At 35.0% G+C, this 25,434-nt stretch overlaps 1 protein-coding gene and 2 long non-coding RNA genes across 5 annotated transcripts; all 3 read right to left on the bottom strand.

Moving 5' to 3' along the window:
* Positions 1–882: 882 nt before the first annotated feature.
* Positions 883–24,413, bottom strand: LOC114729790 (uncharacterized). Of its 3 annotated transcripts, none has more exons than XR_003738774.1 (6): positions 24,246–24,413; positions 23,562–23,687; positions 23,095–23,239; positions 1,848–2,036; positions 1,226–1,406; positions 883–942 (listed from the first exon to the last, which is right to left on the bottom strand). It is a non-coding gene; the product is annotated as an uncharacterized LOC114729790 (long non-coding RNA). The 3 variants fall into 3 exon arrangements; XR_003738773.1 differs by having other exon boundaries at positions 892–1,122; XR_003738772.1 differs by lacking the exon at positions 883–942 and having other exon boundaries at positions 1,140–1,406.
* Positions 3,510–4,141, bottom strand: LOC114729791 (uncharacterized). The gene is made up of 3 exons (XR_003738775.1): positions 3,870–4,141; positions 3,738–3,791; positions 3,510–3,605 (listed from the first exon to the last, which is right to left on the bottom strand). It is a non-coding gene; the product is annotated as an uncharacterized LOC114729791 (long non-coding RNA).
* On the bottom strand, positions 7,309–7,896 carry LOC114729789 (TMV resistance protein N-like). Its single transcript, XM_028916829.1, has 2 exons — positions 7,467–7,896; positions 7,309–7,367 (listed from the first exon to the last, which is right to left on the bottom strand). The coding sequence occupies exons 1-2, from the start codon at positions 7,848–7,850 to the stop codon at positions 7,344–7,346; spliced, it is 408 nt and encodes a 135-aa protein (XP_028772662.1). The 5' UTR covers positions 7,851–7,896; the 3' UTR covers positions 7,309–7,343.
* Positions 24,414–25,434: the final 1,021 nt, after the last annotated feature.

Genomic DNA, 25,434 nt, shown 5'->3' on the forward strand with positions numbered 1-25,434 from the left:
ACGTGAACATGCCAACTCAATATAATTAGTTAACTAATGGTCAAACTTAACCCAAATAACGATTAGGACAACATTACTACAATTTGAAAACTTTTAGAATGACATTAAACCAAAAACTACTTCCAGAGACTTAGCACTTTAAATTGCAAACTACAAATTTATAGCTTAACTCTATATTATTATTAGCCCTAATAATTCGGCTTTTTTGTTCTTATATTATTGTACTTTGAACCTTATTATTATCATTAATATTATTTTGCCTTTATTTTTTTAAAAAAATTATGATCCAGACTTAGATGATAGTGCATTGAAAATTAAAACTCCATGTTTACCAATATATCAAAGTTGATGCTGATCTGGCATATCATAGCATTTCTACCATTAAAATAATATCGGTGCATTGGCAAATGCAGTACAACAAATGGTAAACTAATATCCAATGCCATACATCATAGCCTACTGAAAAAACCCACTAATTCAGACTAGCCCCTCCCCTATATTACAAGGATATCATACCAATCAAAAAAATTAAAACTCCAACTGCATCAAAAAAATTAACATGGTCATTAATTCCCTGATATTCTCATGCAAAGCATCATCCTCCCCGTGATCATTTGTCACGTGAAATCTTCACTGCCACTTCATAACCCAACTGGTTTGAAAGCAAAGATTGTCTTCCTCCCTCACTGGACGTAACCATTCTTGCTTGTTGTGAACCAACCTTGCATTCTTATAGTTCCTAATTCTTCTACCATCAAAATCCATATAATCAAACAATTCATCTGTCTCAGTCGTCAATGCAACACGCCCTCATTAGTTAATAGACATTTACCATACAGAACATTATTCCTCTTCTCCCACATGATATACAAGCATCGACCTGCAACCCATCCCTGACACCTGGGTGAGCGAGCCATTTTTTAGGCCAGATAATAAGACCTCCTGTCGTATGCAGAACCATAAGCAGAATGGGTAAAGTTATTCACAGCCAGAGGCAAAATTGATTCCAACAACATCGTACTCTATGATGCCCAGAAATTAAAATCAACAAGAAAATCATAGTCTATGATGCCCAACAACCAATTCCCCAACGAGAGAGAGAACAAAAACGCAATACACAATCTGAAAAAACAAATAACAAAAAAAAAATTGACATGGAAAAAGAGAGAATAGAGAACAAATGAATGAGGAGGAGGTGAAGGTTAAGAGTACTGGATCTCTTTACCATCGCCAACCCTTCTTTTCCTTTGAAGATCTATACCCTTCTCGCGACCTCCTTTGTCGATCCCAAGCCCTTCGCGATCTGTACCCTCTCTTTGCCAGCCACCCCCTCTGCTTGCAGGCCCTCGTCCACTCTGCGTTCCATGATTGCGTTTCTTTCGTTCTTTTCTTTATCACATTGTTGTCTGAGTTAAAATTAAAATGCCAAGTTGTCAACTCATTATTTTTTGCCCATGATCACTATTAACACTGTTAGTGCACATCAGCACCCTCAAGAAGCAGGACTAACGGCTTAACAGTTTTAAATTTGAAGGACCAATTCCTTTAAAAACAAACTCCAGGAACCTTGACCAAAGCTGACCTCAACTCTAAGGACCGGAAATTGGGTTTTCCCAAAAGAAATTGACAAATCACCCCTTTCGTATGGAGGGTCATATTCACATGTTTAAGTGACAAGAAATCCTGACTAAAAGAAACAAAGCATGTACCTAGAACTGACTCGACAATGCAAAAACAAACTGCTTACAGCGATGAAAAAAATGTTTTCTATAAGACTTTTATAACTAGTACAGATACAGCTCGATATAAAAAAAAAAAAACAAGAAACTTGAAATGCACTTTAGTACCAAATCTAAAATAGATGCTCAAGAGAATGCCAAGAGTTTTGACATCCACTCCCAACAGCTGCAGCCTTTTATATTCTGTTTTTTTTTTTTTTTTGGGTGACCAAAGCTGCCTTCTGTATTCTCAATGTCACTGGGAACGTTGAATCAATATCAACTTCATCTCTAGATTTTTGCCATCTTTCAACATTTCTGCGCAAGACGCACCACTCACACTTATCTTAAACAGTACTGACTTAATACATAGTGTTAAATGAGATTTCAAGTTGGTTCGATTAGAAACAAAACAAGAACAACGAATATAATATGCATAATATATATATATATATATATATATTTGGATACCGATGGCAATTAAATCATCTATATCTTAAAATCTTGTCTTTTAAGTGTTAGTTTCTTATCTTAATGAACTTGATGTTTCTTTACCTACCAACCTCCTCCAATAATGAACTCGGTCATTGAGGATAATCTTAATTTTTTTTAAAATATTAATAATTAATATTAACTAAATTCTTAAATTTATATGAAATTGTTCATAAGTCTTTATAGTAAAGACCGTAGAGAGTAATATTGTCACAATATGCAACAATATGCATCTTAAGGAGATATGTTAGTCCAGCAAATTAATTTCATCGAAGTGATACCAAATTAGTTTCTAATACTAAGCACAGCTATGCCCAGTCATTCTTTTGAACAAGGGTATATACTAAAAAAGTAATAATGTATGTCTTCACATCGGAATTCTCTCTTATAATTGCGTAAAAAAAAACTAACTATCACGCATAATTATGTGCTAAAACATAAAAATGATGTAAAACCTCCTTCAACTTATGACTATCTGCCACAAATCAATGGAAATATTAAAAAAAAATTAAGGGAATACATAAGATCTAGTTTGATCTTTGACAGACAGTTGCAATTAAATTATGTCATACAAGTAAAAGTCAAAAAAAAAAAAAGAATCCCAAGAAAGCAAACCCAATACTATGAATTGATCAATGCCTATGGAAATGAAATAATTAGGGAAATATAATATTTAATGAATTGAAAGATTATATTAAGTCAATGTATCAAAGAGAAATCCAAACACCCATCAAGCATGCATTAATATAAAATATAAAATTTAATCCAAAACAAGGGTTGATCTATTTACCTTGGAAGTTGACTCGTCTTCTTCAACAACGAATCGATCATAATGTCTCAGGGAGTGATTATAACCTCCATTTTTCTTAACGTCACCGATGATGTAATTATTGATGCTACTACAACCTTCGTCCCACGGGCTCTTTGTCAAGCTTCAACATCTTCTTTACACACTGCTCGCCACCCACACTTCCTTATTCTAAACATTGGTGACTTGTTTTCAATTGCATTCTTAGCAAAGAATACCATTTGAAGTCCGTTTACAACCAAAGAGGAACAACGAATATATATCATACAAAGTTGAGGACCACCATACGAATCTATATAAACCTTAGTGCGACAATACGTCTTCGGAAATTCATCAATAGGAAATCTTAACGTCCACCAAACTGCATCCACCTCTGCTCCAGTTGCAAAATTATGTTCTAATATGAAGCATATGGCTATGCCCCGCCATTCACTTGAACCACAGTAACCAGTGGGCAAGCTTATTATAAAAGACACATTTGCATGATTGAATTCTTTCTCACAAAAGTAGTTTTGGTTATAAAACCATGATGGCACTTCGGTACCATGAATCATCAATACGCGAGTACGTTCCAAGAAGAACTCACGCTGGGACCCAAAAAAAAAAAAAAAACAGATAGTTTGTGTTAGAAGTATGATAATTAACACGTAAGAAATTGTAACATGTATGTAGTATGTACAAGTTTAAGGAAAAACAATCAAGTGATTCTAAAAACTTACAACTTTTGAGTCCCATTGTATAATTGCAGGCTTGATATTCAAATGGTTGCGAACCTGTGAGAAACAATTTTCCATGTTAAAGAGGTAAAACGACTAAGGTGTAAGAAGAAAATAAAGACAAATAAAATAAACCTGGGGTTGAAATGATCCAATGAAATCCCATCATGCCGTGAACTTCTGCAATATTTCATTGATGAACAACCATTTGCAATTATAAATGACAAATTTGAAGGAAATTGTGGCCAAGACTGAAGCCTTGGGCAATAAGCGAGGGCAATAGCCCTAAGCTTTGAAAGATTGAAAATAAGGCCAGATGGTACGTCAATAAAATTGTTTCCACTTAGATTTAAAACTTGCAATGATGATAACTCATTCATGACATCGGGAAGTGATCCATCATGGAGTTTGCAAAAATGTAAATGCAATTCGCTCAATAGTGACAAAGACGGTTGTAACAGATGCGGAAAATGAAGGCTTTGATAAGGATAATCCAAGAGTTGTGGAGCAGCCCAACATACTGCGAAGGAGCCAGCGAGCATGGAAGAAGCCTTGGAAGCTTCAAGAACTAGAGAACACGGAAATGGTTATATAAGGACAGGTGGTTAGAGGGAAGGGGAGTGAATGATATTGGTTATTTCCGTCCTGACAGATTCTCTGTAATTCTCTCTCCCTGCATTTTTCTATCATTCTCTTCTTTCTGTTATTCTGTATCATGTGGCTCAACTCATGAGGTTGAATAAGCTCTGTAATCGCACCCTTATTGACATACATATATACATTCAGAGTGTTAGGATTATAGTTTTGATGATAACAAGTCAGAATATCAGGGTTAAGTATTTTGATCGATCAACTAATCGAACAATCAGTTATCGCTAAGATTTCAGATAAATGATCAAGTGTAAATCAGGTCTATAGTAGTCTTTTTGATCGAAGAACTATTCGATGAATAGTTTATCGATAAAGGGATCGATAATCGCTAATGTAAAAATCACATAAGAGTATGGAAATTATCGATAAGCTGATCGATAATATCAGGTAAGCAATCGAGTTACTGATAAGAAACCGAGTGCATTTATCGATCAAGTTATCGATAAATCAGTCATCAATAACGACTTCGATAAAAGGTAACACTCTCTACTTGTTCTGCACATTAGTTCAGTTACAAATTTATCGATCATATTTTCGATCATTTGTTTATCGATTACGTACTCGAACTTTATGCTCTAACTCTCTGAATGCAGGAGATCAAATTCACTGATAGATCGATAATTTTATTGATCACAAAATTTTCGATTACATGATCGATAATCAATGTTCTTTTTAACTCTTACTCAGTTTTGCTACAGCTAAATTATCGATAACATTATCGATAATTTTAACTTGTTTGCTTAAATAAGTTTTTCACATAACGTGTTCGATAAAGAGTCTGAGAATTGACATATTAGCATTAAGTTATGATGAACTAATTTTCGATCAAGTTATCGATCACTGGATTTTCGATAAAATGATCGATCATTCAATTCCCCGAACTTCATGTTTTCACAAAACGTGATCGATAATCATTTTCCTTACCTTACAGGATCAAACTTCTTTCTTCACTATTATCGATCACTTGTTCGAATAGTTAATGATCGATCAGCTGTTCGATCATTTCAAATAGCATGTGTCTTCCTTTGATTATTTACATAACCATGTTTTATCGATAATATTATCTATCATATATTTATCGATAAGATGTTCGATCATCAATGACTGAAGCTTCATTTTAATAACATCTAAATTATCGATAATCTGTTCGGTCAATTATATGATCGATCACTTGTTCGATCATGCAATGATTTCCTCTTTCTATGAAAATTCTTGGAGCCGATGATCCAACACTTGATCGATAACTTTAGTGATCTATTTCGAAAAGTCTTCATTCCGTTTATCGATAACTTGATCTATCATCAAGTAATCGATCATCTTTTCGATCAAACCAAACCGGAATGACACTCTGTTCTTGTTACTGATAAATGATCTCGTCACAAATCTTGAATGATAAATTAGCCTTCCTTCTGTATTCAAGGTTAAAGCACTCACCACAAAATTCTCACTTGTTCTAAGTTTGAAATATGCAGATTAATGAAAACGAGTGCAACGGCTCTTCAATGGGATTACGTAGACTGCGACCTACAGTGTCAGAAACTCAGACGCATTAATGGCGGAGCAGTTAAAACCAGTGAAACACGCAAACGAAGTCACAACGGCTAGAAGCCTTCCGTCTAACGGCTATTTAACGATATCAACTATAAAAGGCGCGAAGAGGCATTAATGAAGAGTATTGAATACCGGAGCTACCATCTGCTATTATTTAGTTACGCATTCAATACTCTGTTTTTCACTTTACTACTGAGCATCAGTGTTTATCATTGAATTCACTCTGTAAGAGAGCCATTCACTACTTTCATTAAAAACTTGAGAGACACTCAAGAGTGTGGACTCTTGAGAGGGGTTGTATCCTTACGGGAGTAAGGGGGAGTGATTGAGCGATTCAATTACTGTACCGAGGCACCAAGAGCCCTGTCGATCTTGGAAGATAGTGAAATACTCAGAGGTGTTCTGGGGACTGGAAGTAGGTCACGTGGTTGAGACCGAACCAGTATAAATCTTGTGTCTCTTCTCTGCGGTTAAATTTCTCCTTACTCTGACTCTCTGTTTCATTCAATACTTGCACGCATTTAATTCTTAAATTTTTGTAACTCACCCAATTCACCCCCCTCTTGGGTGAGATTGTTTCTAACACAGAGCTGTTAATTTCTCGCATAGATTTTTATCGCACTCACTAACGTGACATTTGGTGCTTTCATTGAGAGGTTTAGGGAACAAGGCAGAGAACAACCGCTTGAAGGAACTACAAGCTGATATAAAGAGGACAAATGAGTTTGTAGAAGAAGCTAAGGGGCATTTTGACCACATTGATCGACGATTCGATTCTATGGAATCTCTGTTACATTCCCTAGTGTAGTCGATAGACAGCTTGAGACAACCAGAATCATCACCTTCAAGATCTAAGGATTCAACCTCCAGAATACCGATTGTAGAACTAGTGAACTTTATTCAGAACTCGCATAAGACCATTAAGGTGGATTTTTAACATTTTGATGGATCAGATGCACTGGATTGGATTTTTAAGGCAGAGAGGTACTTGAAGTATTTTGAGATTCATTTTGATGGATCAGACTCGCATAAGACCATTAAGTATTTTGAATCTCCAATGAGTTTTTATATTAAGAACCGGAAATAGTATTAAATTATGAACAAACAATTTAAATGAAAAGGGTTGTCATTACCTGTCTTCCCCCGAGAGTTCTTTTAACTTACTTTGTCGCATTTTTAGCTCAACAAGTTCATGGAGTTGAGATTGACTTGGCAAATAAAATAATGGAAACCCCTCCCATTCTATGACTTTTAGTCCATTGGAAAGGTATTTGAGTCCATAAGAAAGATTCAATTGAAAATCTAAATCATGTGAGTGACCTGAAATGATAAGTAACTTGAGATTACTCATCTTTGAGAAAGCTTCAGGATCTCAAAATACGTCAGATGACTTTTCTAATGTAAGAATTATTCCTGGATTGCTTTTGTCCCCTATAAAACAACAAGTCAAGGTAAAAATGTAAGAAAAAGTTATGAAATATATCAATATTAAAAGAGCACATAAGTACAAGAACTTTGGAAGAATATCACCTTATTTCTTTCTAGCACATGATTGACATCCTCCAAAGACAATATCCTGGAACGCTTGCCGGCATCATCATGTGATTTTTGATAGACAATATATTTTCCCACATCTTGGAGAATTTCATGGACCCACAAATGCTCTTCACGATTAATTATAAGTGATTTCTCAATAAGAATATTTATTCCAATTTCTGGGTGAAGATCCTTGTCCAAAGTTTTTAAAATCTGTATGACACAATCTTTGGCCATCCCATTAAAAAAGCAAGCAATATCCAAAAATATAGTCTTCTCATTAATGTCTAATCCATCCAAACTTACTTTAAGCATCTTCAAAATGTCATTTAGAGGAATTTTCTTGAACTTAGCTAGTGCATCCTTCCATTCCCCCATAGTTCTCTTGCAAAGAAATGAACCTAACACTTTGAGGGCTAAAGGAAGGCCTTTGGCATATTTATAATTGTTCTAGCAAGGTTCAAATAATCTTCATTATGTTGCTCTCCTTTAAAAGCTTTTTGAAAGAAAAGTTCAAGGGACTCATTATCACTCAAGTAATTGACATCATACATAGCAGTTACTCCATGTGATGATAGCAAATGCTTATCCCTTTTTGTTATTATTACTATGCTCCCTTTGCTAAACCATCCTTGGTTTGGTGCCAAATTTTCAAGTTGGCTTAAATCATTCACATCATCAAGGACAAGTAGAATTTTTCTGTCGCCCAACATGTTTTTTATCAACTTCATTCCTTCATAACAATCACCCACTTCCATACATCCTTTATCTAGAGAAAAAAGAAATTTTCTTTGCAACGAAATCAAACCATCTTTTTCATATGCTCCCTAATATTATGTATCAAGCAGTGAATCTCAAAGTTTTTGCACGTCCGCTCATAAAATACTCTAGCAAGAGTTGTTTTACCTAAGCCTCCTGTGCCCCATATTCCTATAAATCCAACCCCTTCCGATTCCCTTGCTACGATTGACTCCAATTCATCTAATTTTGGTTCAATTCCAATTAACATACCAAGGTCAGATAGTGATTCATCAAGTAATTTTGACATCACTTCCTTAGCAATGCTTTCAATGAATTCTGTTTCATGCCTGCATAATACGAAAATATGGCTTTTATTTCTGGACATGAAAATATCATGACCATTTGAGTCATTTGAATTTTAAAATTGTATGCATAAACACTAAATAGTTAATATGAGATATAAAGAAAACATGACCACAACTGTAGCGATTTTAAATTCACCGTGAAATTTAATTTAACTTTTAGGAGTAGAGGATACAATCATAGACAATCACGAAGAATGAGAAGCTATAATACAGTCTAGTCTTTGATACAAAGAAGCAAAATCCCTAAATTTTCTAATGAGATTATGAACTATAGTTATCACCATTGTGCGCGCGCGTACACACTGTGCCAACCCTTAGATATTGAAGTCATTTAATTAACACATTACTAGTATTCATTATTGAGAACCCCTTTTTGGTTATATGGTTCATATTTGACCTTTTAGAGTAATTTGAGTAGTTTTTCTTCATGTTATTCAGGAAACTTTTCACAATATACATTGTCAAATTAAAGGTTCAAATCTAATGCTGTATGGTAACCCTTCCAACTATCAAAAACTAACATTTATTATTAATGAATAATTAATAAAAAATGAAACTTCAAAATATAGAGAAATTATTAATATTAATTTTTTTAATGATTAAATTACATAATATTTGTGTAATTTTATTAAAATTCGACATACCTGCTAGATATATTAAAGAAAATGACCAATTCAAAATGCTATCATTGATTGAATTCAATTGGGAAACCTACTTCATCAACAATCAATACTATAGTGTTGGCCAAAAAAAATCAACACTATAGTACTGCAGCTCTATATTACCAACAAATAGAACTACAAGTCTAAAATTAAATAAATGAAGTTTATAGTGCTATTTAGTGGAAGTTTTAAGCAGTTCCCTTACCCTTAAAAAATTAAGAAAAAACCTTGATGTAATTCAGAGTTTATTTTGAATATCCTTGCCCTTATTTTTTGACCGAAATTTAAAAAAAAAAAAACAGAGATGGTTATTACTAAGAGAAGTGGAAGTTATCAGTTTTTTGAGTCCCAACAAGATATAGTGGCAACTTTTTCTAAAGCATCCCTCCACTTTTGCACCTTCATTTTGTCTTTTAGAAATCTTTCTTCATGCTTCTTCAATGCTTCCGCAAAACTCCCCTCTTGTTTCCTAACATTAGACGGATCTACACCATAAAATATTGGAAATACTTGAAGACTGGACTCTTCCCTTAACTGAAGGATCTTTTGAAGCTCATCCAAACACCAAGTTGAAGAAGCATAACTTGGACTAAGCACAACAATTGCACAATGAGATTCCTCAATTGCTTTTTGTAAACTTGGTTTGATAGATTCTCCTCTTTCAAGTTCTTCCTTATCCCTAAAAGCTTTTAATCCTTTGCGTTTTAAATCAGCATACAAATGATCAGTAAAACTGGTCCTAGTGTCTTCCCTTCGAAAGCTCAAAAACACATGATACATTCTTCTCTTAGTTGAACCAGAAGAGCTTGAAGAATGCCTAACAGCATCAGCATCACGCGCCATTGGAAGGATTTGGAATCTGACCAATGCGGAAACCGAGAGAATAATACATATATAGATGGATTTCTTTGAGCTTCTACAAACAGTGCAGCAATCAATGAGGGGATACTGAATACGGAAGAAAGTGAAATCAACTTTTGTAAATATCCCTTACGTTCTATTTGAGTTTCAAAGCAAAACCTTGAGAGAGGCACGGGACATATTCAAATATATCCATGCCCACACAGTCCCACGTCACAAATCAGTAAATAACACATTTCAGTATTTCACAGAAGAAAACAAGATATAATAGAAACATCAGCGGGCAGGGTATCCACACAAGATATAATACTAAAATTTAAATTAAAATAAATTTTATTTACTATTTTACTAAAAATTCTTGTAACTATAAAAATATAATTTAATAATTTATTAGAATGAGCAGTAAAATAGTAAATAAAATTTATTTTAATATAAATTTTAGTTAAAAATAACACTCCTCCGATCATAAATATAAGACCCATTTTGTAGTGTAATTTATATTACAAAATGATTTTTATATTTAGGACCAGAGTAGTATCTTTTAAAATCTTTTTAGAATATTTCTAACAGTGTCAACTAATTATAATAAACTGTATATTTTTAAAATAGAGAGGAGGTCTATATAATTGATGCAAGCTAAGAGGATAGTCAAAGTATTTTACTCTAAATTTTTATTTGAATAGTTTTTCTTAATTTTATTCAAGCAATTTTTAACAAAATACATTGTCGGATTAGCATTTCAAATCTAATGCTATACGGTAACGTTTTCAACCATCAAAAGTTAAAAACTACTATTAATTAATTATTAATAAAATGATATTTTTTTTAAATTTAGAAATTATGAATTATTGATATTTATTTTTGAATCTTTGATAATAACAATCCTTTAAGAATTACTCAAAATTTCAATTGATTTTTCTATATCCATGCCAATTAAATTACTTGATATTTTATCCCGATATGATAAACATATTAAACAAATAATTATTTGTAAGGAAAATAATTAAGGAAAACCATAAGAAAACACTAATTGTTCAAAATAATTTTAGCCAAAGTCAAGGATTTAGTATGACAAAGGATGAATTAGTAAATAAATATGTATTAAACTTGGTTTAATAGATTCTCCCCTTTCAAGTTCTTCTTCATCCCTGAAAGTTTTTAATCCTTTTGCGTTTTAAAGCAGCATACAAATGATCAATAAAACTTATTCGAGTATCTTCCCCTCGAAAGCTCAAGAACACATGATACTTCCATCTCTTAGTTGAAGCAGAAAAACTTGAAGAGCCCCCAACTCCATCAGCATCATGCTCCATTGCAAAGGATTTGGAATCTGAACACAAAAGTAAAAGTACAAAAACAGAAAGAAAGTGAACCAATATTTGTAAGATGTATTTTCCCGTCTATTTGAGTTTCAAAGCAAATTAAATCTTGAGATAGGTAATGGGCATATTCAAAAGGAAAAAAAAAGTACGACGAAAATTTAAAATCTCAAAATGCTCGCAGATCGAGTATCCTCAAATATAATGCATAAATAATCATTTTTATTTATGAATAAAATAAAAAAATAAACAAAAAGATGAGAGATAAGCGCATGATGATTTGATCCAGCACATGACAGCACATGGGTAATTAGTCTCTGGTGTTAATAGGTTGCTATACCAAACCAAAACTTTTAGATAGAACAGAAATGTCATTCCCAGATTCAAAAGTTCCTGAAAATTTCAGAGATAGTAAATAGAGATCTAAAAGAATTGGCAAGGAAGAAAATCGATCACAGGAAGATTGAATTGATAAATCTATGTCTATATTCCTTACGGTCTATTTAATTATTGTTCATATCTTCCTTGACTACCAGGGAACTTCTCTCTCTTGAGTGGGAGCTTTTCTCTCTCCACGTGAGAGTTTGTTACGGCAGTTATCACCGATTTCTTCTGTGAATCCTGTTTCCGTCGTATGGTGTGATGGTGAGAGAGGTAATCTGAGAGAGCTTCGTTGCCCACTACGACGAAGTGAAGAAAGAGTGATTCCTTTGTTACTCATTGTAACAGAGGAATAGTGAGGATAGAAGTTTGGAGGTACTTGGAGTGGTAGTCTGAAAGAGCTCCATCGCCTACTGTGGCAGGGTTGAAAGAGTGTACGTGCGGATTTTGGCGATTCGAAGGAAATGACGAGTGTAGAGAATGGAGGCAAAGGCAGTAACCATCAGCGATTAGAGGCTAATCTTGTATGGAGGAAAAGTGATCAGAGAAAGAAACATAGAGGAGCTCTGATCGGTCGTTTGATGACAGAGAAGAATTTGAATAAAATTACCTTGATCCAGATGATTCGTAAGGGATGGAATCTAGATAAGACAGAGCATATGAAGATAATTGATGTGGATCGAAACATCTTTGTTTTTGAATTTTGAAAAAAAGAGGATTATAGCAGAATTTTGAGGGGAAGACCGTGGTCAATGCAAGGTGTATTGCTAAATATTCAATCATGGAAGGAGTATATGGTGTACAGAGAGGTGGATTTTAGCGTCTGTCCTTTCTGGATTCAGTTTCACGATCTTTCTTTGGAGGCTATGGATCTGGATAATGCGATCACCCTTGGATCTATGATTGGAAAGGTTGTTATGGTTGAGAATCGGCTAAGAGATGAACTCTTGACCCGTAGCTTTTTGAGAGTCAGAGTTTTGGTGTATTTGAGGAGACTTTTGATAACAGGAATGTGGATGCCTAGACCTGATGGAAAAGAACTGATCTGGATAAAGGCAAAATATGAAAGACTACAGAACTTTTGCTTTTGCTGTGGAAGATTGGGACATGACCAATGAATTTGTGAGAAACGTAATAACAAAAATGAAGAGGAGGAAGTGGGATATGGGAGTTGGCTAAGCGTACAGGCTGCTCGTTTCATTAAAAATGAAGTGGTTTGCTGTAGTGAAGATTGGGAAGAATATGATGAGGATTATTGGAAGTTAAAAAAGGAAAAAAGTATAGTGAATCAGATACTGGATAAGGAGGTAAGCAAGAAGGAAGAAATAAAAGTGCAGAGCAAGAAGAATGCACAAGTTCTTGCTATTACCAACAGAAAGGAAGATGCAGAGAAGAAGAAGATAGTGATTAAAGATAGAAGTAAGTGTGTTTCTTCTGAACATAGCATTGAAAATAATAAGGAAGCAGGAGGAAATAAGGGGAGTAGAAAGGGGAAGGAGATTAATGAATCTGTGATTCTTTCTGATGTCACAAATAAAGTGGAAAATATAACTGAAGCTAAAGAGGACTTGTCGAGAGCTTTAGTAGTCTATGGAAATATTTCTCCAATTGAAGAAGTTACAAAAAATTTGAGTAGCATTGGCTTGAAAAGAGGATTGGAGGTAGTGGAGTCTGAGAGAATTGATAAAAGAAGGAAGCTGTCTGTTGATGATTCTCCGGTTAAAAATGGACCTGTACTTGTAGAGAATGTAGTGAGAAAGCGACCTGGAAGAAAACCCTTTGGTAGTATTTCGAGGGACCTGAGGAAGGGAGGAAGTAGAAGGTGTGTTGAGTTAAAGGAGAAAGGGGAGTGTAGTAAGAAGAATTTTGGAGGTGATTTGTTGAACTTTGTTGCAGAAAGGATTTGTTCTACTATTGATAATGCTGAAGGTCTTGGTGGTTGGCCTCAAACAGCCACCAAGGAGCAATGAAGCTATTATTGTGGAATTGTCAAGGTTTAGGTGGAGCCTTGATAGTAAGAAAGTTGAGGGAGGAATATTTCAAGAACGAACCCTTGATTATCTACCTAATGGAAACAAGAATCAATAATAGGAGATTGAAAAAGTTGAGAAGTGGATGTGTTATGGAAGAAGAATTCTATGTTCCTCCTAACAATAGCTGTGGGGTTTTAGCTCTCTGGTGGACCAAAGAGGTGACAGTGAATATTTGGTTTTATTCAGAGAATATAATCCATACTACTATATTTTCTGCTAGTGACAAGATGCCCAAATATGTTACTTTTATCTATGGGGCACCTTCAGAAGAAAAAAAAAATGTGTGTGGAACAAGCTTAGACATATTGCAGCTGGGACTAATTATGCTTGATTATGTTGTGGTTACTTCAATGATGTTCTGGCCAGCAATGAGAAGATTGGTAAGCTGCCTGTTGACATTAGAAGGGTACTTAACTTCCAAAATGCTCTAAGTGACTGTCATCTTATGGATCTTGGCTTTCAAGGTCCAAAGTTCACTTGGAGCAATAGGAGATTGGGGGAAGAAAATGTGAAAGAAAGGTTAGATAGAGCAGTATCTAATGTTGATTTCCGTGGCAGCTTTTAGAATGTTCCAGTAAGTCACATTATGCCTACAGGATCTGACCATCACTTGGTGCTGATTGATTTTGACTTCAAATATGGGAAATCTGTGAGGGACTTTCATTTTGAAGCAACTTGGATTGAGCATGAAGAATTTCTTCAAATGGTAAAGAAAGGTTGGTACTTGGATGATTTTGAGGAAGGCACCAAAATTGAAGAATTGATAGCAAAGCTCAAAAACTGCAGAAAAATCTAAAGTGATTGGGCTAGGAAAAATTTTCCAAATGCAAGAAGATTAGTTGAAAGGCTTACTGCACAATTAGAAAAGTGTAATGAAGGCCCTGCAAGAGTTGAAAAAAGAGTAGCAGCTGATAAACTCTTGAAAGAAATTTAAGAAGCTTGGGAAAGGGAGGAGAAGTACTGGTGGCAACGCTCTAGGGTGAATTGGCTTATGTATGGGGATAGAAATACGAAGTTTTTTTCACTCAAGTACCATTCAAAGAAGAGGTAGAAATAAGGTGGTGAGATTGAAAGGGGTGAATGATATTTGGTTAGAGAAGGAGGTGGAAATTAATGAGGCTTTCTGCAATTTTTATAATGAACTGTTTGCTTCTGTTGGGAATAGAGATATGTCAGAGGCACTTGGCTTTGTTAAGAAGGTTATCATAGTGGATGATAATGTGTTGCTGGTAAGAACCATTACCGTGGAGGAAGTGAAGCAAGCAGTGTTTGAATTGAATGGGGCTATAGCCCTTGGACTTGATGGGTATTCAGGTATGTTTTATCATGCAGCTTGGGGGGAGGTAAGGGGGGAAGTTTTGGAGATGGTAATGGATTTTTTTTTAGAACCACGCTGATTTGAAACCCTTGAATCGCACAAATATAGTTCTGATTCCCAAGGTTGAGCAAGCTGAAAAGGTGGGTGAAGTTGTACTTCCCTTTGATTGTCACTTTGGGGTTACTCCAAAAAATTAACCGAATTAATGCAATATAGTGCACAACTCGAGTCGTTTTACTTTGAGGAGCCGAAAACAAAATTAAATCCTAGCAATTGAATGCAAGTAACCTAAACTATAAAAAGAGAATTTTGATTTTGAAAAGCTGTTAATTAAATACTACGAATCAAATTGAAATTAAAATACTTTTTTTTGTTTTTATATAAAAGTGATTAAAATGAATGGAGATTAAAGAAATGAAAATGAGACACACAAATAACACTGATAAAAATCAATCCTCCAATTCAACAACGCAGGCAATCATCACTCTAAAAGATGTGGGAGTTAAAAACAATGAATTAAGAATTATAATTAAGCTTTTGATCCAACAACCGAGCCACCTCGAGTTGCCACAAAATATCTTCCTAAAATCCCAACTTACTAACTGCAACCAGAATAGTAAAATGGGATTAAGGATGCTAAAAACCAATGCTTAATTAGAACTCTTAAATCCAAAATAACAGAATCAAAGCTAGCAAGAGACTATATGATCCAAAATTCTAAGCCACCTTAGAAAATCACAATATATTAATTCTAAAATCAATACAAATGTCATAACCACAACATTATAATTGAGATCAAAACTATAAACAGCCCAATGTCAAATACTAAGCAATAATTCAGTCACAATAATCCCCAAATATAATCAGATTAAGCAATACAATTATCTCAACAATCAGAAAAACTATCCTAAGACTTAGGAATTGTTAAACAATTATTGAGTAGGAAATTAAAGCAACTAAGACTCCCCTTTGATGATCTAAGCTCCTGCCATTATTGTTGAATTAGAGAATTGTGAAGCTAGCCTCGGTTTGCCATGAGATTCGACGCCACCAGCAATTCTCTATTGCAAACTTCCATGGAGGATATCGAAGGAAGAGTGTAGAAAACCGTCAGCTCCCCTGGTCTGCGTCTGCCGTCACTTCGTTTTCTCCCTCTCCCAGCCGCCGTCCAGCTCGCTTCAGCGTCGTGTGTGTTGCCCGCCTCTGTTTCGCTGTGGTCGCGCTGAGAAAGGAAGAAGACGAAGTCGATGATGATGACGGATTTCGGTCAAAGGAAGAAGAGATGGATGGTTTCGCCGTCGACTCCTCACTCTCTCACTCGCGCCTGGTCCAGCCGCCGTCTGTGTGTTCTCCTCCAGCCCGCTTTGTGTGTTCGCTCCGGTCCAATATGAAGATGGTTATATTAGATATTAGGGGTGGAGCAAAACGCAGCGTTTTGCTCCCCCCTTTTATTATTTTATTTTTTTTTTTTTTTTTTTTTTTTAATTTTCAAAATCTTCCAAAAACCTGCAAGCAAAAATTCAAAGATAAGGTAGCATTAATTGTCCTCAAAATCAATTAGTCACAATTAAACCAAAATATGACAATTTTGCCCCTATAAAATAATAATTCAAAATAAAATAAATTAAATCAATTAAGGCAAAAATGGACCAATTAAGCTGACAAAACTCATATAAAAGATACCAAAATATATAAAAATAATTGAGTTTGTCAGTGGGACAATTCAGACCAATAGGCCTATGTAGTTCCACCTACAAGATTATTTCAAAAATTTTGGCAAATAGGTTGAAGATGTTGTTGAAAAGAGTGATTACTAAGAATCAACGTGCATTTGTAGCAGAAAGGCTTATTCAAGACAATATCCTCATAGCTCATGAGGCTTTTCATTACTTAAAAAATAAGAAAAAGGGTAGAAAGATTGAGATGGCAGTGAAGATTTACATGAATAAGGCCTATGATAGGCTAGAGTGGAATTTTACTGAAGAAGTAATGAGAAGAGTGGGATTTAGTGAAAGATGGATTACTTGGATAATGGATTGTGTAACTTCAGCAAGTTTGAGTCTTATGGTTGGCAGCAAGAAGATTGCTGGTTTGAAGATGGAAAGAGGCATAAGACAAGGAGATCCCCTTTCTCCTTATCTTTTTATCATAGCAGCGGATGTCTTTTCCTTAATGATTCAGTGGTATGTGACAAATAAGAAGCTGAAGGGGATCAAACTAGCAAGTAAATGTCCTATCCTTTCTCATTGTTTTTTTGCTGATGATGCATTATTCTTTATTAATGCAAATAAGACTAATTATCATGTCTAAAGAGAATTGTTGATGTGTATTGTATGGCTTCAGGTCAGGCTGTGAATTATGAGAAGTCCGGTATTTTTTTTCCTTAAAAAATACTAATGATGTACGGAAGAATGAGATTTACGATATTATGGGAATTAAAGCTAATGAGAGCCTAGGAAAATACTTAGGCTTACCTTTACTATGGGGAAAGTTTAAGGTTGAGGCACTAAACTTTGTCAAAGGGAAGATGAATCTAAAACTGCAGAGGTGGAATTTGACCTTTGCTAGAAGGGAAATGTTGATTAAAGCAATGGTTAACACAATACCTATCTTCCTATGTCCTGTTTCAAATTTCCAAGGAAAGTTTGTGCTGATTTAGACAGCATGGTCTCTAATTTCTGGTGGCATCAAAAAAAAATGAGAGGGAAGAATACACTAGAAGTCTTGGCAAGCTTTAAGTAAGGCAAAAAGCCAGGGGGTATGGGCTTCAGAGATCTAGAGGTTTTCAACAAAGCTCTGCTTGCTAAGACAGCTTGGAGGCTGATTCAAAATCTTGATGATTTGTGGTGTAGGATTTTGAAGGGTGTTTATTTCCCTAAGTCTGACTTTCTGAAGGCTAGGAAGGGAAGTAAAGCATCATGGGCTTGGACTAGTATTTTAGAAGGAAGAGAAGTGTTAAAAGAAGATCTGTGTTGGAAAATAGTCAATGGTGGGAAAGTGAGAGTATTCAGTGATGATTGGCTGACAAATGGACCTGTATACTCTTTAAAACCAGGGTATTGACTGATGATATGAAAAATTTAATAGTTAGTGATCTTATCAGAGATGGTAGATGGACACTGGAGAATTATGGGAATATTTTGGATGAGGAAGATATTGGAAGAATTAAAAGAGTCAAACTTCCAAGGTCTAATTTGGAAGATATGATGATGTGGTTGTGAAGCAAAGATGGCTGTTATGTAGTGAAACTAGGCTATAAGGCGATAAAGGAGAGAGAGGTAGGTCTTATATGTAAGGATCCTAGTAGCTCTTATAGAACTCCTAAACGAATTTGGGAAGGAATTTGGAATGTTAAAATGCCTCCAAAGATCAATCATTTTCTGTGGAGGGCAATTTCTGGTGCTCTGGCTACTAGGGAGGCTTTGTTTAGAAGAAAATGTCCAACTTCTCCAGTGTGTGGTATCTGTGGAATGTAGGAGGAAACCATTGAACATATGCTTTTCTTCTATTCTTGGATTGCACATGTTTGGTTCAGATGTCCACTCACTATGAGGTTTGTGGGGAATGGTGTATTTAGACTTGACAAATGGTTAGAAGAATGGTGAAAAGAGGTAGGGGGTCCGAGTGATATTGAAGTGGCTTTATTTGTCTCTCTGTGTTGGAAAATTTGGAAAGCTCACTGTAAATTTATCTTTGAGCATAAAGAGCTTAATGCTTTTTAGTGTGTGACTACTGCTTTGAGAATGGTTAGGGACTTCTGGGATTCCTTAGAAAAGAAGAAAAAGGGAGCTGGTCATGTTGCTTCTGATATAAGAAATTTACAGCGGGTTTGTCTAAATGCTGGTGCTATAAAGATCAATATTGATTGTTCTTTTTGTAGCAAAAGCAAAACGGCAGTAGTGGGTTTGGTGGGAAGAGATGAGTATGGGGGGTCTGTTGGAGGTATGGGGATGAAGGTAGATGCTGGTTCTGCTTTCATGAGTGAAGCTTTGGCACTACTAGTAGCTTTGGAGTGTAAAGAGTTGGAAAAGTGGAGGTGTGTGGAGGTGGAGACAGATTGCCAACAACTTTTCTGCAGAATGAAGAAAGGTGTTTTGGAAGGTTGTGAATGGGGAAGCAGGGATATTCTTCATATTTGTCTAGATTTGTTGAAGTCTAAACAGAATTGGTCTATCTCTCAGGTTGCTCGGGATGGTAATAAAGCTGCGGATTGCCTTATAGCTGATGTAAGGAGAGGAATGGTACCGGAAGGATGGTTCTTTGAACCACCACCCTCTCTGTGTTCAATTTTGAGGCATGACTTTTGAGGTGATTTGTGGTTTCTCTTGGGATAGAACTGGAATTGGCTAATAGTTTTGTTGTTCTGTTTTTTTTCCTTGTGTTTTTTCTTTTGAATTGGTGTTTGTATTTTTCTGCTTTTCCTAGGTTGTATTTCAGGTTTGAGTCTTTTCTTGTCTTGTTGGCCTTCTTGGCTATTCGTGTTTGTACTTCCTGTTTTTTTTATTAATAAAATTTACTCTTTTTGGCAAAAAAAATTAATTTTGTTCAAAGGAAACGTTTCGTACTCAAACAAACCATAATTACAAAGTTAACGCTTGAAGAACTAAATCCATTTCCTTGAATTTTCCAAAAAAATAGGTCCTAAATTCCTGAAATTAACTTTATAATTATTTAGACCATATTTTAGGGGTCTTGATTTCAATAATTTCTCTAAGAATTTTCTCGTTCATCATGCTTTACTTGAATCCATAAAATTTGGATATTACACAGATGACTTAGTCCGCGGAGATATTAGCAGTTTGCTTTACGAAACCAAAACCTTTAGATAGAACAAAAATCGCATTCGTACGTAGATTATAAAGTTCCAGATAATTTCAAAGATAGTAAAGAGAGATCTAACAGAATTGGCAAGGAAGAAAATAGATCCCAGGTTGGTTGATGAATTGATAACTACATGTCTCTATTCCTCGCAGTCTATTTATAGTTCAAAGCGAAAGTTTCGCATTCAAAGAAAGCATAATCACAAAATTAATGCTTGAAGAGCTAAATCCATTTCAAAAAACAAAACAGAATAATAGAATTTAATGCTTGAAGAGCTAAATCCATTTCAAAAAACGAAACAGAATAATAGAATTTAAACTAAACTTGAACAGACGGTGGCAGCCATGACGGAGTTAGGCACAAAGTTGTATAGTTTTGACAATGAAGCTTTTGAAGTCAGCTCAAGCCTATTCTTAACGTGTTCATAAACCGCGTTGCTGTCTGCTCCTTTGCAAGACCTTTTTTATTCTTGAGGAGGAATTCTTGTATACTCCTTCTTGTATACTCCGATCCCAATGTATCACCTCACATGAACTCTATGTAATTAAATGGCAACATCCCAGCACATTTTAATAGTGGATTTTTTTTTTAATTGGATGTAGAAAATTTATTGAGGCCAGCATCCAATGGCATCAAAATAAAAGATGATCTTGGTGGAATTATGAAAACCAATAAAGGAGATTCTTTTCAAGTCTCAAACATGAATCAATACAAACAAGGAAGTTATGAAAATATTGTTTGGAAAAATTGCTTATTGGATGATATCAGAGTTAAGTTGATACTTATGATCCGCTTTTAGAAATTTTAACTTGGGACTTAAAAAATATATTTTGAAGTCTCAGTTTGAGGGCTTTAGAAACACTAAACAGTGTACATAGTGACTAGGATTAGAAAAAGTTCAATACTTTATTGGGATGATTGTACTCCTCGTTTATATATAAGACCTATTTCACATGTATATTAATTTTTTTCAAATTAACCTTATTGATATTTTCTCAACAATATTCAAGTAGGAGAGGGAGGGAGGAAATTAAGGAAGACAATTAGAGTGTTTAAAAAAAACATATCATATTAACTAATTTAACTAACATCCTTAATCTACTCAAATAAGCTAATTATGTTTTACATTAAGGGCCAGGGGAGTAGTTAGTTTTTCTTTGTGTTTTGGATATGGAACAGGTTTGTATGTAAGACCCTGATTTAGCTTGGAACCTATCGGATTAAATGAATGAAGTTTTTTTTTTAAAAAAAACTCTTTTCGCTCTGTTCTTTATTGAGTGTTTGTCGTTCAGGTTGTTCTCTACAGTGGTGTTGGGCTTGATGTATGAAGCAATATTGTCTTTTATGCTTGTATCTTTGTTTCTAACTCCCTGTATTTGTTGTTTAAAGTATAATTGATCCTTTGACCTTTAAAACTGTTATTGATTTGATGAATACGCAAGTCCACCGAAAAATATTATAATTATACTTAATAATAAAATACTAGGAAAAATCGATGTCCAATTAGTCTAGCCGGATGAGGTACTAAGGGGTAACCCCAAAAACACTTTTCAAAAGCACTTTTTTATAAATAGAGGTAAACTCCTCACATATTTATTTCGTATACCGTAAAAGTATTTTTAAAACCATGGTTTTGTTTTTGTCCAAATACCCTCTAAGTCCCTTAAACAACATTGAGGGTTGTGAATGGAGCTGCTGGCTTGGGAGGGTTGCCCCCTATATGGCTTGCGAGGGTCGACTGTTCGGGCTGGATACCAAGGTGCTCACGAGGGGAAAAAAAAAACCACTAAGAAAAGCCTACATACCGTGAATTTCTTTTTATTTACTGTGAGACAAAAGAGAAGTCACACTTCTATTAACATAGGAACTGGAAATGGAATGAAAAGTATATATGATCCATGAAAATTGATGTGTATATTCCGTACCAGAAGAAGAAGAAGGAAAAAAATGGATTCTTAATGAATTTTGTTTCTTATTTGCCAATTTTATCTCTTTTGAAGGGTTCAATTAATAAAAAAATAAAAATTACGATAGAAATAGAATTATCTATTATTTATTATTCTGAATTTTTGTCCAATAGTTGAAAGTACGAAGTAAAAACACACATGTATAAACTTATGAGAGCATTTTATAGATATATATATGTATATGTCATGAGATGGGGGATATATGGAAGCTAGGGGTGTTCAATTTGTCCCGTCCCGGTCGTTCTGTCCCGGTCCCGGTGAGTTCGGGACGGGACGGGACGCGGGACGGGGTCGTCCTGTCCCGTCCCGTCCCGTCCCGGGATTTTTTTTTTCTTTTAAAAATTATTTATTAAAAATTATTATTAGATTATTCAATTTACTTATTAATAATAACTCTTATTTTTATGGTGATTTGTAGCTCTTAAGTTGTAGTATTATCTCAATAAAATCTCCTTCCTCAATAAAATAATTCATAAAGTCATTATATAGTGTTTTTTTAATGATATTTTTTTACAGTATTATTTTTACACTTTTTTTATGCTATATAATTAAGCTTTCTACATAATATTTTTTTTATAATGTTTTTATCTTTAAAAGCCCAATAAAAAATAAGTATTATAACATAAAAAAATTCATATAAAAAATTATGATATCTTTTTTTTAAAAAAAAAAAGGGGGAAGCGGGACGTCCCGGGACGGGACGGGACACGGGACAAAATCCCTGTCCCGTTCCTGTTCACCGGGACTTTTTTTGTAATTTTTTTTTTAAAGAATCTCACTATAATTGTCCCAAGAGAAAAAAAGCCCAAGGATATCCCCCCAGGCAATTCGTCTTAAATGATTTTGGTCCAATTTCTGCAGATAAGAGTTTGAAATACATCCTCTCGTAACCTTTTGTTTGGTTGGGGTTTTTCAGAGGGGAGGGAACGGTGCAAGAGGGCGTAGGGCTGTGGAGAAATTCTTGTAGAAACTGTACTAATCTTATAGATATATTAAGCCATAATGAGAAGCTTATATATGTACCAATTTTGTTGTCCCCCCCCCCCCGGGTTTTGGATGCATGAGGAAAACAAAACAGCATAAAAAGAACATAACAAAAGTGAAAAGCCTAAACTAATGAAGTGTAAGTAGAAATATGCAAGACTTCCACATACCTATTTGCTATATCTGTATGGGCCTCATTGATTTTACATCCGTCCTTCAGCAAGGAGATGGTTTTTGAAGAATTGCTCCTTGTATCTAGCTCTTGCTTCTTGAATGCCTCTAAGATGAGATTTCGCCAACTTGTATACACAAAACCTATAAATGAACTCAAGGGAAGATCAATTTTTCAGCCAAGTAAAAATTATGAAGCATACATGTTGTCTATCCCAAGTTATTTTATATTTCAATAAGCCTAATAGTAACGAATTTAATCGAAACTGGAGAGATTTTGGAAGAGTTTTGGAAGTCTACTTGCTTTAATTTTGTAAAATGATTCGAAAATATGTACCTAGAGCTGATGATACTGATGCAAAAACAAACTTTTTACAATGACCAAAAAAGAGCTTTCTATGACAATTTTATAACTAGTATCGATGGATACATGCACCTTGATGTAAAAAAAAAATCTAAAGCATACCTTAGCACCAATTCTGAAATAGACGCTCAGGGGAATGCCAAAAGTTACATCCACTCCCAATGGCTACAGCCTTCTAAATCAATATTAGATTCATCTCTTGATTTTTGCCATCTTTTAACTTTTGATCTGCAGAAAACGTGCCACTCATAATTGCTTAATTTAAACAGTACTGAATTATAATATATATATATATATATTGTAAAATGATATTTCAAGTTGGTTCAGTTACATCAAAACAAGAATATTGAACATGCCTAATATATAGTTGACCTATAGTGATTGGATCGTATATTTATTATTATTTCCTTCTAAACCCTTTTCTGTGATCCTTACCACATACAAATGACTGCGTAAAATCTTCTTCAACTTATGAAGTGAGAATGAAAAATTAAGGGAACGCATAAAATCTAGTTTGACCTTTGATGGAACGTTGAAACCATATACGTGTCATACAAGTAAAATGCAAAAAATAAGAAAATTTTTTAAGAAATGAAAATAAACCCGGCCAATAATATAAAACGAACAGCCCCTATGGAAAGGAAGTAATGAAGAGGATATAATATTTATAAGAATTGAAAGATTATTTTAAATTAATGTATCAACCAAAACTTTAAATATCCATCAAGCATGCATTAATACAAAATATAAATTTTGATCTAAAACCAGAAGGGTTGATCTACATACCTTGGGAGTATGGACTCATCTTCTTCAACAACGAACTGATCATGATGTCTGGAGCATTGAGTATAACCTCCGTCTTTCTCAACTTCAGTTCGTGTAACATCAGTGGCCTGTAATATTTCCATCATTGTCTCAGGGCCCAGGATTTGCAGACCCATTGCCCCATTAAGTGCTCTTTCAGCAAGTAAATGAGCAATGCCATTGCCGTGTCTGTGAAAGACGTGGATATCCACAAACCAATCCCACTCTAGCATCCCTTTGATTTCCATGATGAGAGCAATATCCTTGTGCGTCTCAGGGACTTCAAATTTGATCAATCGAACAGTCTCAGCGGAGTCGCTTCTCAAGATAACATCTCCAATACCAGCGTCCCAAGCTCTTTTGAGACCCATCAAGCAACCCCATAGTTTGGTTGTGAGGGTATCTCCGCCACTTAATTTTAGAAGAAAAGCCTCCTTCATACAATTGTTGCCATCTTTAAGAACGCCTCCACAAGCTGCTTTGTCATCTGAATGAGAATAGGCGCCATCCACTTCTACAATACCATCATCAGGTCTCGGCCGGGGACTATAACCTCCACTGTTGATGTCTGGATCAATCTTCACGTAGTTATTGATGATACTACAACCTTCGTCCCCTGTTCTTCGCCATGCTTCAACATCTTCTTTACACACCGCTCGCCACCCACACTTGCTTATTTTCACCCTTGGTGACTTGTTTTCCATTGCATTCTTAGAGAAAAATACCATTTGAAGTCCATTGACAACCAAAGAGGAATAAGGAATATATTTTATATAAAGCAGAGGAGTCATAGCCGGATGTAGATAAATACTCTGCCAACAATGCGAGTTTGGAAATTCATCATTAGGAAATCTGCAACTCCAAGAAATTCCATCCGACCCATTTCCAAATGCGAGATCGTGTTCTATGACTAAGCATATGGCTATGCCCCACCATTCACGTGAACCACAATAATCAGGGGATATATTTATTATGAACGACACATTATTTGGACACCTCCAGAATTCTTTCGCGCAAAAGTAGTTTTGATTATAAAACCACGATGGTACTCTGCTGCCTGGAATTGTTAATGAGCACCAACGTGGACGGAGGGAAAGAAACTGGGGCAAAAAAAAAACAGATTGTTTGTATCAGAAGTATGTTGATTAACACGTAAGAAATGGCAATATAT

This window comes from Neltuma alba, unplaced genomic scaffold (genome assembly GCF_004799145.2).
Source record: "Neltuma alba isolate B1F8T4 unplaced genomic scaffold, ASM479914v2 tig00012680_pilon, whole genome shotgun sequence".
Classification (NCBI taxonomy): Eukaryota; Viridiplantae; Streptophyta; class Magnoliopsida; order Fabales; family Fabaceae; genus Neltuma; species Neltuma alba.

Bases quoted from the DNA above. Each gene is read 5' to 3' on its own strand.
- LOC114729789 (XM_028916829.1), bottom strand. From the start codon at position 7,850: ATGGGGGAATGGAAGGATGCACTAGCTAAGTTCAAGAAAATTCCTCTA. The intron at 7,368-7,466 runs GTGATATTCTTC...GTTGTTTTATAG, and splicing joins ATGTGCTAGAAAGAAATAAG to GGGACAAAAGCAATCCAGGA.